We start from the raw sequence: 21,124 nt of genomic DNA on the forward strand, positions 1-21,124 counted from the left end.
TTAATATTAATAGTTGAGTGAAAAGTCCCTTTTTTGTCACAAAATATGCTTCTTATGACCAAGAAGCCTGGCCTTCCTGTAAAATGGATTGATGGAACATATTTTGGACTGTGAGACAAAGTGTCCCAAGACAAAACCACAAACAAAGAAGTTTACACTTTCACTTTTATTTTAAGTCAATGCTATACAAATACCTCATGTAGTGCTGGTTTTTGGTTCTGGTGTTAAGAAGCAGAGTTACTAACTTTTTTTTTTTATTATAAATGATACCATAGCTCACTGATTGGCTTCTGGCTGCCCTGTTGCCATGATACAGCTTTTCTCTTAAACGAGAAATATCGCACGTTTTATTAAGGAAAACAATTAAAAAAGTAGTAAATAATACAGTTACAAGAAGGAGCGTGTTTAAGCGGTGTTTTGGCCGTGAACACAGCAGGGGCAGCAGTGTAGCGAGTCATGAATGAAGTCATTGCACTCCACGCAGAATATGCTGTGACAGGACGGGCAGGTGAACATCTACAAACAGAGATGGAGACGTCACAAGTTCAAAAATACTACACTCAATATTGACAGAAATGTATACATTTTAATTGTTTTCCATACATGTGAGCTGTATAATGTTCCCATTCTAAATGTACATTTACACCTAACCAAAATCTATGTTAGATTATTATATAATATGTTATAACAGAAGATTATTTCATGGGAGTACTATTGACTATTGACAACATTAGAATGTTTTTTTTTACTAGGAAGTCATCAACATGCTGCACTTACACTTTTATCTTTCAATTCTCCCTGACAGGACGAGCAGAACCTGAAATCAATCACATCAAGATATTAAACATGGAATTCCACCTTTTATAGCAGAAATTTGTATAAATACCACAGATTAGAGTCCTTATTTAAAAATGGAACATTTTCATAGTCGGACCTTAGAAAACCTTTTTACGACCTTCAACATGTGGGTTTTTTATAGGGATTATTGTGGCTGTTGTGAGATCATTAAAAACCTGCGATACAAGCTTTTTGTTCAGGTGATCAAGTCTGGTGCTTGTGTGTCTCACCCAACATTACAGTAAGATTACTGACACCTACTGACTAGTGTAGACTGCTACATACCAGCATGTGTTTTCTGAAGGACTTACATTTGTATTTAACTTAGCAATTTTTATACTTAAACATGCATAATTTAGGCCGGGTTGGGTTCAGTGTGGGGCTGGGTGACCTATGTAATAAACAGTAATAACTCAAAAACGAAAGCAGCACAAACGTTCATTTTTACTGCACAAAATAGCACTAAAAAATGAGACTATTTGACCAGAGTTGTCTGGTCTGTGCTGTCTGCTGCGGCCCCTTCCCCCCCATACACACGCTCACACTCACTGCAGTCAGTCTGTCTGCCGAGGACAAGATGAAATGTGAAAAGAAACTGTTTTTTTTTTTGTTTTTTTAACACCAAGCAAAGCTGTGACTTTGCAAAAACAATCTAACACTCCACTTTAGTGCCACGCTGTCAAGGAGAACAACATAGTTTTCACACTAGTTTTACACAGCGCTCTAATGTCGTATAAGTTGCATCTCTGTGAGATAAAGATAGATAGATAGATAGATAGATAGATAGATAGATAGATAGATAGATAGATAGATAGATAGATAGATAGATAGATAGATAGATAGATAGATAGATAGATAGATAGATAGATAGATAGATAGATAGATAGATAGATAGATAGATAGATAGATAGATAGATAGATAGATAGATAGATAGATAGATAGATAGATAGATAGATAGATAGATAGATAGATAGATAGATAGATAGATAGATAGATAGATAGATAGATAGATAGATAGATAGATAGATAGATAGATAGATAGATAGATAGATAGATAGATAGATAGATAGATAGATAGATAGATAGATAGATAGATAGATAGATAGATAGATAGATAGATAGATAGATAGATAGATAGATAGATAGATAGATAGATAGATAGATAGATAGATAGATAGATAGATAGATAGATAGATAGATAGATAGATAGATAGATAGATAGATAGACTCCCTTTATTGTCATTGCACAAAAACACAGTAGTGAAATCGCCAACGAAATGTCGTTGCCTGGCTCCCATATAACAACAGACACAAAAGAAGATAAGTAATAATAAATAATAATAATAATAATAATGTGGAGAATAAATAGATAGAATAGACACCAAATATGAACAACATAATGTAAAGTGCAGCGTGAACAGTAAATTGCCCAAATAATTTAAATAATATAAATAAATAATAATAGTGTAAGTAAAGGTAGAGGGGCTTATTTGGCATTGAGCAGTCTATAACTGTTAATGGGCATGCCCACCATTATCTAAGACGATGAAAAGTGAAATAAAGATGTACAGTATATAGACATACACGATCCATGCAGGACTGCCAGGGGCTTTACAATTCCAATTACCTTCACAAGTTCATGTTTTCATGCAAATTATTTGGAAAATGTGTAAAAAAGTGTATTTAGCTGTCATTTCATATAGTGCATGTTTTGAAAGCAGCTATAAACTTGCTCTATTCAACTTCATTCTTTTGTAAAGTGTCTTTGAGTATCTTGAAAAGCGCTATACAAATAAAATGTATTATTATTATTATTATTATAAAATGTATTTTAGTCCCTTGTATTAAGTCTAGTCATGTGATCATGTTTTGTTTGTACTTATTAATGTTTGCTTCAGCATTTGTAGACGTAGTGGAATGAATCGATGAAATACGATGTAGTATTTATATATGTGTGGATGCTGACGCGTGACCAACGCTGATCACACTGTGTATGGTAGCCATGTCTGTCCAACTAACGTTCCGGTTTTTCCAATGCTTCCTGACACGGAATTTGTGTCAATGCATTTCATCGGCCTTTTAGACAACTAACCTGCTTTCCTGGAGTTTTTCTAGCGGGCTTTCAATGAAGGCACCAAGAGGGAAAAGATGATGAAAAGCTCTGGCCAGGTGAGGCGCCGACACCAGCGTCAAACCTTGGGAGACAAAACATTTATGAAAGCACTTTATTGAAGAAAAGGCATATTCAAAGCAATACCAACAATGACAAGGGCAAATAAATAATGAGTATGAGTAGTCATTTTTGTTGTTACTGATTGACGCAGTCAAACTGAACAAGTCAGACATACCACAGACTTTACATTCCACTGGAAGCTCCATGTACTTGGAATGGCACTGCGGACAAAAGTATCCTCCGAGAGAGAGACCTGGATCATTGCTGCCATCTAATAGACTGAAACAAAAACACTACGGTCAGCAGTACTGTTTACGTGTACCTTGGTTTACGTGTACCTTGGTTTACTTGATTTACTTACGCCATGCTGAAAGAAGGTTTGGCATCCTGGTCAGTCAGAGAGCTACAAGTATGCTGAGGAAACCCTAACGGAAGAAAGAGCAAAACAGCGTTACTTTGATAAATACACAAAACCTGAGTACATCTACATCCATGTGCTAATATCTTCAATTATTTCCTATTTTAAAACAACCAAAACATAGACAAAGCAAGTAGTCAGCACCAATATTTCATCATACTAACAACTAGATTAATAAAAAAAAAAGCTAAATTGATGGATTTGGATTGATGGATGGATGGATGGTAACAAAAAAAACAGCAGTGAAATTGCCAACGAAATGTTGTTGCCTGGATCCCGTATTACACCAGAGACTAATAAGATAAATAATAATAAATAATGATAATAATTTATTAAAAAAAATAATAATGATGAAACTGAACTAAAATGGAAAAAATGAATGTTGAAATATCATTTAAACCTGCTGAAAGTTATTCATCAGCTGAGGATGGATCCAGCAATGTTATGTTACATGCAATGTTAAAAGTAGAACTAATTATAGAAACTTGAATTATTGAATATGTAACTTAATGTTACAGGAATGGAAACAATGGAAAATGACCAGGGGTGCCAAATAATGTAACTTAATGTTATAGGAATGGAAACAATGGAAAATGACCAGGGGTGCCAAATAATGTAACTTAATGTTATAGGAATGGAAACAATGGAAAATGACCAGGAGTGTCAAATAATGTAACTTAATGTTATAGGAATGAAAACAATGGAAAATGACCAGGGGTGCCAAATAATGTAACTTAATGTTATAGGAATGAAAACAATGGAAAATGACCAGGGGTGCCAAATAATGTAACTTAATGTTATAGGAATGAAAACAATGGAAAATGACCAGGGGTGCCAAATAATGTAACTTAATGTTATAGGAATGGAAACAATGGAAAATGACCAGGGGTGCCAAATAATGTAACTTAATGTTATAGGAATGAAAACAATGGAAAATGACCAGGGGTGCCAAATAATGTAACTTAATGTTACAGGAATGAAAACAATGGAAAATGACCAGGGGTGCCAAATAATGTAACTTAATGTTATACGAATGAAAACAATGGAAAATGACCAGGGGTGCCAAATAATGTAACTTAATGTTATAGGAATGGAAACAATGGAAAATGACCAGGGGTGCCAAATAATGTAACTGAATGTTACAGGAATGGAAACAATGGAAAATGACCAGGGGTGCCAAATAATGTAACTTAATGTTACAGGAATGGAAACAATGAAAAAATGACCAGGGGTGCCAAATAATGTAACTTAATGTTACAGGAATGGAAACAATGAAAAAATGACCAGGGGTGCCAAATAATGTAACTTAATGTTACAGGAATGAAATCAATGGAAAATGACCAGGGGTGCCAAATAATGTAACTTAATGTTATAGGAATGGAAACAATGGAAAATGACCAGGGGTGCCAAATAATGTAACTTAATGTTTAGGAATGGAAACAATGGAAAATGACCAGGGGTGCCAAATAATGTAACTTAATGTTACAGGAATGGAAACAATGAAAAAATGACCAGGGGTGCCAAATAATGTAACTTAATGTTTTGGAATGGAAACAATGGAAATGACAAGGGGTGCCAAATAATGTAACTTAATGTTACAGGAATGAAAACAATGGAAAATGACCAGGGGTGCCAAATAATGTAACTTAATGTTATAGGAATGAAAACAATGGAAAATGACCAGGGGTGCCAAATAATGTAACTTAATGTTACAGGAATGAAAACAATGGAAAATGACCAGGGGTGCCAAATAATGTAACTTAATGTTATAGGAATGGAAACAATGGAAAATGACCAGGGGTGCCAAATAATGTAACTTAATGTTATAGGAATGAAAACAATGGAAAATGACCAGGGGTGCCAAATAATGTAACTTAATGTTATAGGAATGAAAACAATGGAAAATGACCAGGGGTGCCAAATAATGTAACTTAATGTTATAGGAATGGAAACAATGGAAAATGACCAGGGGTGCCAAATAATGTAACTTAATGTTATAGGAATGGAAACAATGGAAAATGACCAGGGGTGCCAAATAATGTAACTTAATGTTACAGGAATGAAAACAATGGAAAATGACCAGGGGTGCCAAATAATGTAACTTAATGTTTAGGAATGGAAACAATGGAAAATGACCAGGGGTGCCAAATAATGTAACTTAATGTTATAGGAATGAAAACAATGGAAAATGACCAGGGGTGCCAAATAATGTAACTTAATGTTACAGGAATGAAAACAATGGAAAATGACCAGGGGTGCCAAATAATGTAACTTAATGTTACAGGAATGAAAACAATGGAAAATGACCAGGGGTGCCAAATAATGTAACTTAATGTTATAGGAATGAAAACAATGGAAAATGACCAGGGGTGCCAAATAATGTAACTTAATGTTACAGGAATGAAAACAATGGAAAATGACCAGGGGTGCCAAATAATGTAACTTAATGTTATAGGAATGAAAACAATGGAAAATGACCAGGGGTGCCAAATAATGTAACTTAATGTTATAGGAATGGAAACAATGGAAAATGACCAGGGGTGCCAAATAATGTAACTTAATGTTTTGGAATGGAAACAATGGAAAATGACCAGGGGTGCCAAATAATGTAACTTTATGTTATAGGAATGGAAACAATGGAAAATGACAAGAGGTGCCAAATAATGTAACTTAATGTTATAGGAATGGAAACAATGGAAAATGACCAGGGATGCCAAATAATGTAACTTAATGTTATAGGAATGAAAACAATGGAAAATGACCAGGGGTGCCAAATAATGTAACTTAATGTTATAGGAATGAAAACAATGGAAAATGACCAGGGGTGCCAAATAATGTAACTTAATGTTTAGGAATGGAAACAATGGAAAATGACAAGAGGTGCCAAATAAATAGCCCATTCATTTTCAATGGGGAAAAAGGGACATTAAAAATGTGGCCATGATAGCCAACGTGTCCTAAATGAGCTGAACATTTTGATGTTGTATTGGTTTCCATTGATTGTGAAATGTGAACAAAAAATGAGGTGGAATAAGAAGAAGAGGAATAAATACATGAAAAATGATGTCTCTCAGCATTAATATTTGGGTCAAATGGCGTGCTCAGGGGGAACAGAGTGACAGGACTACGATGCTACCATTAGACTACCATTAGTGCATACTGTACCTACCCATACGTATTAGAGAGCATTCCGATGAGGAGCTGGCCGGCGGAGGCTTCACGTGCAACATCAGCAGCAGCTCTTTGAAATGGCTCTCATCCAGGATGACATGGTACGACCCACCCGTCTCCCTCGTCAACATGGTACACACCCGAACCTCTGCTGACAGGCCAATGACAGACACCCGTACCTTCAATGACTTCAGGGTCTGAAATGACGATGGTGGCAAGATAAAGCAGTTAAAACAATTAATATTTTGATTTCCAATACATATCAATCACAATGAAAGTTGCAACAGAGAAATATATAATTTAATTTGTGAACTTTACAAAAAGGTAGAAATACTACACTAGCCGTACATAAGGAATAAGTAGTAATGTCACCTGAATCATCTCATAGATATTGGCCGGGTCACATGTGGTGAGGCTGCTCAGGATGATGAGAATCTCCCGGCTTGTGTGTCCAGGCATGTGTCTTCATGTCAAGACCAGAGAAGAAGTACTTCAAGAGAAGAATCACACACACACACACGATAGAACACAAGCACGATGGAAACCCACTTGAGTGTTTGCAAAGCCAAGTTGAGGGAATTGTACAGCGATGGCTCTCCGAGACACACGGTGTCCACCGCTTTCTTCAGAGCAGCAATGTGCTTCTTTGGATTTCCTGTTGGTGGAGCAAAAATAGTTTAGCAAAGAATTTCATTGATTACAAGTTATTTTAATTTATATTTGCTTGTTGTAGGATTGATTATGCTTTTGCAGCTTATCATATACGAATGTGTGTTTTAAACTTTTGAACCATACCCTAGACCACAGACAAGTGCTAGATTGTGATACGGACTGTGCTAGATTGTGATACAGACAGGCGCTAGACTGTCTGTGAACTTCCTTACCACATGATTCAGTTCCCCTTTGTGCAAATAAAAGAAGGCTCGCTACAGGAAGATGAGAGAGACTTCTTGTACGCTGGTGGTGTTTCCATCAGTTGTCCAACAATCTCCCTGGCTAGCTAGCCCGACAAAATAAAACCCATTGTGTGAGTTCACTCGCCTTTCCGTTCCACAGCCACTAGGTGTTTAGGCCTAGTTGGACCTGACATTTTTCTCTGGTGCCGAAACCCGGGACCTCAACATCTACCTGTCCAAGACGACGTGGGACCAACGAACCGTCGACAGAGTGACAAGTTTCCTTTCCTGTGACGGAGGCCATTCTTTGGTCCTACCCCGTCCTGGCGTGGTGGCGAGGGGTCCCAACGAACCAGGGCTGTGCACCGGAAAGGTGAGACGAAAGACATATACAGTTGGAAGGTAGACATTAACCGAAGTACTGGTTGTGTAGTATCGAAGTACTGATACTGTGTAAAGAAATACACCTATTAAGTAAATTCCTATATACTGTGTCGTGTGTTACTAAAGTAATTGTAATACTTCGTCGCGTGTTACTAAAGTAATTGTAACAATAAAGTGACTTCACAATGGGAAAAAATCAAAGTAAAGAAATAGAAAGCCACCCAAATGTGATTTACATGCGTAGACAACACCCCGGTAGCTGTTGTTACTTACGCAAATGGGTGACTAAATACGGATATGACCCAACATTCGAAATGTTGACTAAAATAGAGGAAGTGAAGAAAGAACTGAATGCAGAAAAGGTACGTGGTAAGTGTAGCGATTGCGACGATCAACTGCGCGTGTTGAAATTATGGGAAACCGAATGTAAGAAGAGACAACAGAAAGTGGAAGAGAAGAAGAAGAAAAAGGAAGTAAAGATGACTGCAGCTATGAAAATTCGTCCGGATGAAGAAACTGCACCTCTGCCGAGAACAGAGGAAGTAGGTCCGACGATGCAACAACAGGAAACGGCCCCACCTCAACCGCAAGGTGCTGCGGGGGGTTTGTATCCTGCATTGCCATCTGGACCCAGGGAGGTCAACAGTCCTGCCGGACCCCCTCCTTATTTACAATATTTCTCCCCTCCCTTGACCAGGTCTAAAGGTAATGCACAACAGCCTTACCAGACCTATCCTGTTCAAGTAGAAACTCAGACCCCACCCACTGGTGTTTTTCCAATGATCGCCGTGGCAAATCCGAGGTACGGAATTGACCCCGACGCAGACCCCAACCTGTTGGTCTACCGCCCCTGGACTCAAACCGAATGCGAGGACGCTTGCAGAGGTTTGGGTGACGTGGAAGAAGAACCACAAAAGTGGTGCACTAACTTCCGCGATCTATTGATGTCCTTCAACTTGAATGGACAGGAAACAGAGGGCGCATTTCGAACCGCCCTGGGACACAGATGGGGAAGGGTGAGAGGCAATTTCACTGGACGGACCCCAGAGGGACGACCTCTTGCCTACAACAGTGGTGGTTTGGCTGTAGCGGTAGATGGCGTTCTAGGCCGCATTGTAGGAGCCTACCTCAAACCACCAACATTTTCCAAAATTCAAGAATGCAAACAAGAAGACGGCGAGAAACCCCACGATTTTGTGACAAGATTGGAGAAACTTTTCGTCCAAAATAGTGGCATTCCATACAGTCCCGAAGAAGACGGACCATATCAAGCAAATTTGCGTCAATGGATCATGAACGGTTTAAATCCTGCAATCAGAAATTTCATCCAAAAACATAATGTGGGCTACCGCACCATGACAAGAAGTCAGATTCTGGAATGGGCGTGTCATGCCCAACAACAATTGAAGAAAAAGGATGTGGACAACGAGAAAAAGAAAGACCTCAAGTCTATTGCAACATTGGTGGCGTCGATAACGTCAAGCACCGATGAAGTGTATTTTCAAGGGCGTGGCGGCAACCAAAGGCCAAGGCGAAACCAAAATCGGCAGCCACGCAACAAAACCAACGATGAATGTTACAATTGTGGGAAAAAGGGACACCACTACTACGAGTGCAGAGAACCAAAAAAGCCCAAGACCCCACAATGACGCCAAGAGGAAGAGCAAGTCGATCTTCTCAATGATGATTCGGACGAACCAGATCAACAAATTGACGTGTTTGACTTGTCCGTGCTTAACTTACATGACTTTGACCCGCGAGACGAAGACAGACCTTACAGGACTTTGTTGGTAGGACCAGACAAGACGCCAGTCAAATTCCTTTTAGACTCAGGGGCAGATAAGACAGTGATCAGACAGACGATTAGGGGACTAAGGAAAAGCAATAAGACAGTGATCATGATAGGAGCAGGAGGCCGACCATATGCACAGGCATACTCAAGACCCATAGACATGGAGGACGAGGACGGCACCACGGTAACTACTACAGTTATCATGGCACCCGATTGTCCGACAAACCTAATGGGTCGAGACCTCATGGCCAAACTAGGACTAAATTTAATCCATCAAAACGGTAGGTTGGTGCCAGACAAACCAGAAATTCTAGTGGTCCAAAGTCGACGCATTCCAGCGACTTTCTACTCGCTCGACCTGACCCCTTCGGGACCCAGGTCCATAACTCAGGCCCTGATGGACACCGCTCAACGACTGTGTCCTACAGGGAGGCCACAGAAGGAATGGCCGCTCCATATTACGCTACTTTTCAGGCGACAGGACCCGCCTGAGAAGCAGTGGGAGCGTGCGTTCCACATGTTGGGCCCCCAAACAGTTCACACTCGGTACATTATTGCATCCGAGAAGGGTTATTGTTGTGCATTGGTGGGCCTGTCACCTCAAGCCAACACCCTAATAGGTCAAAGAACCCCCCACATTTCACTGACCAAGCCCCAAAAGGGACATTGGAAAGAACTCGCCGAGTTCGCCCGGGATGTGACGTTCCCCGGACGAAGTCGTTGGGAGGAACAACCTGATGGCACCTACACCTCCGAGGTGTGCGGTTATGGTACTGTTGTAGTACTACCAGTCAGGTGGACAACGGTAACCACACCTACTGTTCACCTGGCAAACTGACAAGTGCTCATTCAGCCACTGTCAGCCACAGACTTCCCTGACGTTCCGGAAACATTTTGGTCAAAATCAAAAACAGATGTAGGACTCTTAACAACGGCAACACCCGTCCACATTGAAGGTAAAACGGGCTATCAACCGCGAGTTCGTCAATATCCACTAAAACCAGACGCAGTAGAAGGCATAAAACCAGTCATAGCCAACATGGTCAAAGCAGGCATACTGATTGAAGACGACACAACACCCTGCAACACACCAATATTTCCGGTCCGAAAGGCAGATACCTCCGCCTGGAGGCTAGTGCATGATCTGAGGGCAATAAATCAAGTGGTAAAAACCCGTGCTCCATGTGTCCCTGATCCACACACATTGTTGAATGAACTAAGACCCACCCAAAAGGTTTTCACAGTGGTAGATTTGTCAAACGCTTTCTTTTCCATCCCACTCCACCCCGAGTCACGTGGATGGTTCGGATTCACATTTAACAACACCAGGTACACCTATACAAGGTTACCACAAGGGTTTTGTGACAGTCCAACAATATTCTCTACTGAACTCACTAGATGTGTAAACATGCACACCTGGCCTGAATCCACCCAAATTCTTGTCTACGTTGACGACATTCTGATTGCCAGTCCCTCTGAGGATGAAAACAAGCGAGAGGCCAAGCGACTGTTTACACATCTGGCTGAAACAGGCAATAAAGCATCGCTCCCAAAATTACAATACTGTCAATCTAAAGTCGTGTTTTTAGGACACGAGATTTCAGAACATGGACGCCAGTTAACAAACGAACGAAAACAGACGGTGTTAAGTGCCCCGAAACCCAAAACTAAGCGTCAGATGATGGCCTTTCTAGGACTGGCCAACTACTGTCGCTCGTGGATTCTTGACTATGCACACGTAACACAACCACTTCTTGACCTGATTTATTCCGAACAGATGGAATTGTCAGCCCATTTAACCTGGACACCAGAGGGAGAGCAAGCATTTGATAACATCAAGACCGCCATCGTCTCCTCAGGAGTGTTGGCACTCCCCGATTACAGCAAACCATTTCGACAGACCGTCGACTGTAAGCAGGGGTTCATGACCTCCGTGTTGACACAACGGTCTGGGGAGAAGGACAGACCAGTGGGGTACTTCTCCAAGAAATTGGATCCGGTGGCCGCAGCACTTCCTCCTTGTGTCCAGGCGGTATGCGCAGCAGCACTGGCAGTTCACGCATCAGCCCAATTAGTGTTGTTTCACCCATTAACACTGTTGGTTCCACATGAGGTAGACATCTTGTTGACACAAACGAAAATGGGTTTTCTATCACCGTCGCGCCATTTGAGTGTAACAGCAACACTGCTATCACAACCACATTTGACCATTGTCCGGTGTAACACCTTGAACCCCGCCTCTTTGGTACCCACTGATCTTGATGGCGACCCCCATCAGTGTCCTGACCGGGTACAGGAAACGTGTAAGCCTCGTCCGGACCTGATGGACGTCCCACTTACCTCTGGGCACGTTGTATATGTTGACGGGTCCTCACAAAAGGCCCCTGACGGGACCAATCACACAGGGATTGCAGTCGTCACAGCCACGGAAACCCTAGCATCAGGACGGCTGCCCAACAATTGGTCAGCCCAAGCCGCTGAACTTAAAGCACTCAGCGAGGCATGCAAGTTGTTTGCAAAACGACCTGTCACCATCTACACCGACAGCCAATACGCATGGGGAACATTGCACGTCTTTGCAGCACAATGGCAGAGGCGTGGAATGGTCACCTCCACAGGCAAACCGGTGTTAAATGCACCATTGATAATAGAATTGATTCAAACAGTCCAGCTTCCATCTCAAATAGCAGTTGTTAAATGCAAAGCACACACATCAGGTACAGATCCCACATCCTTAGGCAATGCTAAGGCGGATGAGGCAGCCAAATTGGCTGCTCATGGCCCCCTTTATGCACTTCATGTAGACGTTGATAGTCCCATTCCATTTCAGATCCTGCAAGACATGCAATCAGCTGCCTCCAAAACAGAGCTCACCTCTTGGCAGGAGGATGGCGCTGTTAAATCGCCGTCCGGCCTCTGGGAGGTCGACCTCAAACCATGCATTTCACGAAATTTGTTCCAGGCAGTTGCTAAATTGAGCCATGGGCAGTGCCATGTCTCAACAGGAGGGATGATCTCCCTGGTACAAAAGTCGTTTCATATACCTAAGGGTCTCAATACCTATTTCAAAAATTTTTGTAGGTCATGTCTGACCTGTGCCAAGCACAATCCACAAGGGAACCTGCGTCCTAAGAGAGGTAAAACTCCCGAAGGCACGTACCCCTTTGAGATTGTGCACATGGATTACATTGAACTGTCAACGTCCGGTCAATACAAATATTGTCTGGTGCTGATTGATTCCTTCTCAAGGTGGGTTGAACTTGTTCCAACAAAACATCCAAATGCTCTTACAGTGGCAAAAGCCATTTGCAAACACATTGTGCCCACACATGGCATCCCGAAAGTGTTATGGAGCGACAACGGAACCCACTTTGTGAACGACATCGTGACGCTAATGGGTCAACATCTTGGTATACAATTAAGAAATCACTGCTCATACCATCCCCAAAGTGCAGGACTTGTTGAAAGAACAAACGGAACTGTTAAGTCCAGACTCAAAAAAGCAATGGATGACACAGGCCGCAGCTGGCCTGAATGTTTGTATTTAGTGATGATGTACATGCGCATCGTTCCAACACACACTGGAACGACACCTTTTGAGACAGTCATGGGCAGACCTTTCCAACTACCCATGTGGGAAGGGCACTCAGTACAAGACAAAAGGGGTCAGTTAGACCCTATGACTGAGTGGTTATGTAAGCTGTTCAAGCAAAGAGAAGTTCAAAGACCAAATGATCTGCCTAGTGTTTCTCTCCCTCCTGCACAGGAACTGCTACGACCGGGAGACCAAGTACTGATAAAAGTCATCAAAAGAAAGAACTGGTCCAGTCCAAAGTGGGAAGGTCCCTTCACTGTCCTGTTAACCACACCAACCGCTTGCAAAATTCAAGAAAGATCCACTTGGGTTCACCAAAGCCATTGCAAAAAGACAGACACAAAAACAATGGCTGCAGCAGACCGGAACCCAAATCAACCTGACCATCCTGAACAACGATCAGACCATCACCATTCCATTGGACCAGTTCCGCAATGACAGCCCTACCTGGAGCAGATGCAACTAACTGCTCCAGAGTGACGCTGTGGGCTTGGACCAACTCACAAACCACGGCGTGTACTTCGATGCCATTGGGATGCCGAGGGGCGTTCCATACAGTGTCAAGCTCATCGACGAAGGACAAGCCGCCGCATCCCATCTGCCGCTCATCTCAGCTATCTTTCCCGTAATGACATACAAACACACTGAACTCATCAATTACCTAAATTGGAAATTAGTGGTGCTGACAAATTTCACTGAGTTAATGCATTCCAGGGTGGCCGAACAATTGCACGCCACCTCCGTCATGGCCTTACAAAATCGGTTGGCCCTGGATCTACTGTTGGCAGAAAAAGGAGGGTTGTGTAAATTCATTCCAGACTCAGGTGAATGTTGTGCTTTCATCCCATTACATACTGCAGAAAATGGCAGCATCACACAGCTATTGTCCTGGTTTAGAACCTACCAAGAGAACCTGCAGCAACAGGAGGGGGTAGCACCCAACCCTGTCCTGCAGTGGTTTCAAGATACATTTGGAAATTGGAAAAATCCGGTCATTTCATTGTTACTCACCCTAGCTTTCGGTTTCATCCTGCTAATGTTCATCTCGTGCGGATGCAAGATAGCTTTCAAGAGATTGTCTGATACTTTAGACACACGTATCAATGTAGTGTTGCAATCATTTAGCGAACAATACAAACTGGTGGATCGGGACAGTGAAGGCGAAGAGGACGACGACAACGTTTAAAGGACTCACGGACAAAATGGACATCCGGTAAAGTACACCACACATTTGCCGCCGACAGTGGTTCTGACCGCTGTTGAAATGTTCAAAAGAGTTCCAGCTTGTAAATTGCTACCGGAAGTAACATTGTATTGTGTTGTTTTCAGGTTATTTTCCCAGTACACACATGGCATGAAGCTGCTCTCGTCCCATGCTAGAAGGGAGGGAAAGGAGGAATTTTTTGCACTCACACGACCTAATATGTATTCGCAGGCGTGTGGCTGTTTTTTCGCCTCCTTCATGTATGTACATCCTGTTAGTGGACCCATGATGACGGCCACCTAAACCCCACTTTGGGATGGTAGGCGTTTGAAGTGTTAAAACCCACAACAGGAGGGAAATGTAGGATTGATTATGCTTTTGCAGCTTATCATATACGAATGTGTGTTTTAAACTTTTGAACCATACCCTAGACCACAGACAAGTGCTAGATTGTGATACGGACTGTGCTAGATTGTGATACAGACAGGCGCTAGACTGTCTGTGAACTTCCTTACCACATGATTCAGTTCCCCTTTGTGCAAATAAAAGAAGGCTCGCTACAGGAAGATGAGAGAGACTTCTTGTACGCTGGTGGTGTTTCCATCAGTTGTCCAACAATCTCCCTGGCTAGCTAGCCCGACAAAATAAAACCCATTGTGTGAGTTCACTCGCCTTTCCGTTCCACAGCCACTAGGTGTTTAGGCCTAGTTGGACCTGACACTTGTGTATGGCCACATCGTGACAAAGTGGTTAGCATGTTGGCCACACATATTCAACCCAAATGTCTGAACCCAAAGATGTACTTTAGTGTACTATAGAAGAGATCATGGTGAATGCAGTTTTAAAAACGGTCACAAGGTGGCAGAAGTGCTCAACATGCATTGTTCCCATGTACGAAAGGGCGAGGGAAAATACATTTTTGGGGATCATAATCAATGAAAAAATGAGCAGGAAACCTCATATAACTTAATGTGTCGAGAAATATAACATACTAGAATAATAACCATGATAATATTAACTCCCTTAAAGTGGGGTTCGGCAGTAGTCTGGAAGTCCTTGGGAGCGTTTCTGAGTGGGACAAATCACCATCATGCCCTGGAGGCTGACCGTGGGCGGAATGAGGTAAAACAGACCGTTTTGCAAATGCAATGATATACAGCTGGAATAGATGCAGATTCTGGAAGATCTAGAAAGCTTTCTGTGCGGGTTATCGCGTGTTATGGTGACATCTGGGCTGTCTTTTTAAAAATGTCTGGAGTTGAATGAGTTAAGCAGCAACAAAACAATCTGAGCAGCTGTTTGGGAGCTAAAAGAGCTGAGGCAAATGAACCTGTACATTTTAGCTTCCATCTAGAACAGGGGTGGGCAAACTTTTTGACTCGCGGGCCGCATTAATTTAACAAAATTGACGGGGGGGGATTATGTAGTATTTTACACGTAACAGTCCATTTTTACACCTATATTTTTACACATATTTTACATGTAAAAGTGTCATGCAATCTGCTATATGTGCACTTTGAAATCATTTATTTGATGTAAAGTGTGTTATAAATGTATTATTATTATTATTGTTATTTTATTAGAATTATTATTATTATTAGTTATAGTAATGTTATTATATTATTATTATTATTTTGTTAATAATAATAATATTACTACCATTATTATATTAATATTATTAACAACAATATTAATATAATAGTAGTATTATTATCATTCATTCATTTTCTACCGCTTTTTCCTCACGAGGGTCGCGGGGGGTGCTGGAGCCTATCCCAGCCGTCTTCGGGCGAGAGGCGGGGCACACCCTGGACTGGTCGCCAGCCAATCACAGGGCACATATAGACAAACAACCATTCACACTCACATTCATACCTATGGACAATTTGGAGTGGCTAATTAGCCTAGCATGTTTTTGGAATGTGGGAGGAAACTGGAGTACCCGGAGAAAACCCACACATGCACGGGGAGAACATGCAAACTCCACACAGAGATGCCCGAGGGTGGAATTGAACCCTGGTCTCCTAGCTGTGAGGTCTGCGCGCTAACCACTAGACCGCCGTGCCGCCCGTATTATTATCATTGACAACATTATTATTATTATTATTATTATTATTATTGTACTTGTGCTCCTTTTTCCAGGAGTATTGTAAACAACAGACCACATCAAATAACGAAATTGATAAAGCAGCTACCTCAACCATCAACAAGTTGGGCCAAGCCACGATGCCAGGTTATGTGTTGAGTTTAAATGAAATACTTTGGGAAAAAACAGGCGGGCCATATTGAAACACTTGGCGGGCCGGATGTGGCCCCCGGGCCGTACTTTGCCCACCCCTGATCTAGAACTATGTTGAAAAGCATATGGATACGTTTTGTCATATTTCTTGAGTTATTCGTGAGTTTTGCGTCTTACCTGCTAGGTCAGTGAGCTTCTCAGCTCGTTTATTCTTTGTGATGATGATTCCCACCTGAGCACATAGCAAACCACACACACAGTTGTTGGCATTGTACACTTGGCAACACAACCACAAAGAGACCGCAGTCATGTGGAAACACTGATTTACTGTGGTGAACATTTGAATAATGGCTATGGTTAACGCTTACTTGGCTGATGGGGTTCTGGTCAAAGTACTCATCGATAAAAGCTTCCATCAGCTGAAGAAGGATGAGAGACATGTCCGTAAATTGTCTCATCTGCTGGTATTAAAGCGACGAGTAACAATAACAACAATAGTAACAACTCACCTTCACAGTCGCAGTGAGACGGTTGGGTTTTAAGTCCTGATCCTCCATACTTCTGGAGCAGTCAATCACTACAAAAAGGTGACGCATCTGCAAGACAGGACGTTCATGTAGATCAGGGGTCGGGAACCTTTTTGGCTAAGAGAGCCATGAAGGCCAGATATTTTAAAATGTGTATCTGTGAGAGCCATATACATTTTGAATGCAATAAAATGTGTGCATTTTTATGTAAGACCAAGAGTTTTAGATATAATGGGCTCTAATTATGTAGACCAGGCACACTACCCCACGCCAAGGGGGTGTGGCCAGCATCCTTTTGTGAGCAGCGCAGTGTCTAATAATAAATCAAATACTTGCTGCCATTAATACAAGTTCTGCTGCTGCATAGTTTTGAACCGTATTCAGTACACGTATTTCATTCTTTTGGCCATCTTCACCAGAAGGCTTGGTTCTGCAGCTTTAGCTATTTGACTAAAGGAGGAAAGTTTACATTTACATGTTTTTTTGACATCTCAATGACCGAGGTAGACTACCGCATTACCCATTAATAATCACGTTTTGGTGTTTGACCTGGAAAATATCATCAGGAAAGATAGATATGGTCGGCCGTATTGCAGTAGAAAATAGATGGACGAATTAAAATGCATAAGAAAGTTTTGATTTTTAATATTATTTTTAACAGTGATTTCTGTGATGTTTACTTTAAAATGTTAGCATTTTTATTGTGGTAAGAAATGCTTGAGAGCCAGATAGTGTCATCAAAAGAGCCCTACCTGGCTCCCGAGCCATAGGTTCCCTACCTCTGATGTAGATCCTCAAATCATATAGCAGTCCAACACACCCTGCATGCTGTGTGCCTCCTATTATTATATTCCTATTATTAATATTCACTTGATAAAACTGATAGCGACACCTTCACTCTTGCCTTCTGCAGGTTGGTGCTGATGTCAGTAGTTGTTTCTTTACAGCTCTCACAATGTTTCTGTCATCTGTCAACTGTTGACATTTTCCTCAGTCTATCTGTTCCACATCAGTGCTTTCTTTTTTTCTTCAAGACATTCCAAATGGTTGTAGTGGCTATGACCAATGTTTGTGCAAAGCTTCTGATCGATTTTCCATCCAATTCCTTGGTTTACCACCCGCAAACGGCTCTCTGGGTTTCATGTTGTTTTCACCTCTAAATGCAGTCCACACAGGCAAAAACCGATACGGTGTAGACCAGAGGTAGGGAACCTATGGCTCGGGAGCCAGGTAGGGCTCTTTTGATGACTGTATCTGGCTCTCAAGCGTTTCTTACCACAACAAAAATGTATTTTTGCTAACATTTTAAAGTAAACATCACAGAAATGACTGTTAAAAATAATCAACAACTTTCTTATGCATTTTAATTCGTCCATCTATTTTCTACTGCAATACGGCCGACCATATCTATCTTTCTTGAAGATATTTTCCAGGTCAAACACCAAAACTCGATTATTACTGGGTAATGCGGTAGTCTACCTCGGTCATTGAGATGTCAACATGTAAATGTAGACTTTCCTCCTTTAGTCAAATAGTCACCTAGCTAAAGCTGCAGAACCAAGCCTTCTGACGAAGATGGCCAAAAGAATGAAATATACTGAGTACGGTGCAAAACCATGCAGCAGCAGAAGTTGTATTAATGGCAACAAGTATTTGATTTATTATTAGACACTGCGCTGCTCACGAAAATGTGCTGGCCACACCCCATTGGCGTGGGGTAATTAGAGCCCATTATATCTAAAACTGTTGGATTTTATTTTATTGCATTCAATGTTTAAAAAAATGTATATGGCTCTCACAGATACACATTTTAAAATATCTGGCCTTCATGGCTCTCTTAGCCAAAAAGGTTCCCGACCCCTGGTGTAGACATTCAGTGCTATTTATTGACGGTTTTGCTTTCGAAAATGCATACATAGTTGTACAAGAAAAATATGAACTCACCATTCCAAGTCTCACTTGGCCACAGCTTTTTATTAATCTGCAAATATAGCAATAACATACAATTTAAATACTTCTTTCAGCATCCACACGCAAACATAGCTTTCTGTCCTTAAAAACAGAGCTTTAGGCAGACTCCGTTCAGGGTGAAGATTTTCAAAAACTGTATGCGTATGGACAGGTATAATGGAGTAGTGCCTTGTGATTTCATTTTGTGTAGGGTACTTTAAAAAAAAAATGATACAGTGTTTGACTGCAATCTAGACTTGAAAAGCACAACAAATATGTACAAATGAACATTCCAAAAACATGCTAGGTTAATTGGCCACTCCAAATTGTCCATAGGTATGAATGTGAGTGTGAATGGTTGTTTGTCTATATGTGCCCTGTGATTGGCTGGCCACCAGATCAGCACGCATTAACGTCTATGATCACTTCTCTAACATACCTTTCCCTTTTGGACTGGAACAGGATCTCTTCCACTGAGGCTTTCAGTGATCCCGATTCATCCTCCTTTAAAACTTCCCTGTTAAGAGGTGAAGCACATATATGAAACAACCAAGGTCCATATAGTCCATATACGCTATAAACTCTGGTCTAACACTCTTACCATGTCCTCTCATAGCCCCCTTCCCAACGTTTTGCTCTCTCTGGCTCGTCTTCCATGATGGCTGATATTGCAACAAAAAGAACCAAAACAAAACAACAACACAGACTTCATCAGTCATCACATAATCATGTTGTCTTGTAAGAAATATCACAGGAAAATGCAAATATAAAGTATTGATGATATGTAGTATTGTACACTGGTCACTAAGTGTCAGTCATGTTACTGTAATGTTTGGTGAGACACACAAGCAATTCTTATGGTCGGCTCTGGAACCAATAAGTGCCTTATAGGCGGGATTACTGTACTATTCTTTATATCTACATCTACTTGTACATGTACTATATATGCATATTCAAACAGGAAATGGAGCTGGGGAGCTTTTGAGGAACACAAACCAATACAATATTTACATTAAGTCACATATGCGAAATGCAAAATTTTGTTTTACACGTTAATTACTTTAATGAATTATTCTAATCAAAGTACTCGATATATTTCTTGTATTGAGCAAATTCCAAAATGTATTAATATTATGTTTTATGCTAAAGCGCATTGCATTACAATAGTGTAGTTGCGTCGCTGCGGGGTTCCCGTCCACAAAATGACCAACAATATACAACATATATATATATTATCTGTTCTGGTAGTTACTTTTGTTGTGAACATTTAATTAATATTACCTGCGACGAATCTTTACAACACTCTAGAATCCTGCAGAATGTAGCCGGTATATTTCTCCTTTTTCATTCCATAAAAGCAACGGTGCCTCACTTTATACGACCGTAGAAACATCAACTCGTAAAAAAAAGTGGCCGCCCCTCCAATTCCCCTTTTACCTACCGCTGAAATCATTCTGAAGAACAATGATAAAATTAATTTGGGATTTTTACAAAAAAAACAAATTACCACTAATTCATCTCAAAAGTGTTGATGTTACATATACTGTATGTGGCATTGTTCATTGTGTAATCATGTAATCATGATTACTGTGCAGCCCACAAACGGATCACACAAACACAATAGTACATAGACACAGGACAAGAACCAATATTAAACCACACAACAACTTAACACTAAACACAACACTAAACACATAATACTAATGATTATTTACAAAGCAGTCCAGCAACGCATGCTGGGAAGCAGGAAGTATTTCCTCAGATGCTACACAGTAATTCAATTGAAATTCATTGAAACATTTACTTAGTGTCTTATTAGCATTTTTGCTAGGCTAATAGTCTATGATGGATTCATAGCTTGTTTTCTACTAATTAATTGAAGAAATATTGTACAAAGAGTTGAATTGTAGTACTTAGCACCCTATTAAGGCACTACA

The 21,124-nt window shown here is 40.9% G+C and overlaps 1 protein-coding gene across 1 annotated transcript; it reads right to left on the reverse strand.

Moving 5' to 3' along the window:
- Positions 1-163: 163 nt before the first annotated feature.
- gtf2h2 (general transcription factor IIH, polypeptide 2) lies at positions 164-20,618 on the reverse strand. Its single transcript, XM_058070378.1, has 15 exons — positions 20,469-20,618; positions 19,789-19,849; positions 19,627-19,704; positions 19,182-19,218; positions 17,220-17,306; positions 17,079-17,129; positions 16,888-16,942; positions 7,150-7,255; positions 6,973-7,063; positions 6,599-6,797; positions 3,373-3,436; positions 3,187-3,290; positions 2,931-3,033; positions 778-817; positions 164-516 (listed from the first exon to the last, which is right to left on the reverse strand). The coding sequence occupies exons 2-15, from the start codon at positions 19,842-19,844 to the stop codon at positions 406-408; spliced, it is 1,182 nt and encodes a 393-aa protein (XP_057926361.1). The 5' UTR covers positions 19,845-19,849; positions 20,469-20,618; the 3' UTR covers positions 164-405.
- Positions 20,619-21,124: the final 506 nt, after the last annotated feature.

Source organism: Doryrhamphus excisus, chromosome 4, assembly GCF_030265055.1.
Source record: "Doryrhamphus excisus isolate RoL2022-K1 chromosome 4, RoL_Dexc_1.0, whole genome shotgun sequence".
NCBI classification, from domain to species: domain Eukaryota; kingdom Metazoa; phylum Chordata; class Actinopteri; order Syngnathiformes; family Syngnathidae; genus Doryrhamphus; species Doryrhamphus excisus.

What these genes read in the sequence shown, in the direction of transcription:
- gtf2h2 (XM_058070378.1), bottom strand. Translation starts at nt 19,844, where the DNA reads ATGGAAGACGAGCCAGAGAGAGCAAAACGTTGGGAAGGGGGCTATGAG. An exon ending in ACCAGAACCCCATCAGCCAA is followed by an intron (nt 16,943 to 17,078) that starts GTAAGCGTTAAC and finishes CTATGTGCTCAG; the next exon opens with GTGGGAATCATCATCACAAA. An exon ending in TTGGCTTTGCAAACACTCAA is followed by an intron (nt 7,064 to 7,149) that starts GTGGGTTTCCAT and finishes CTTGACATGAAG; the next exon opens with ACACATGCCTGGACACACAA.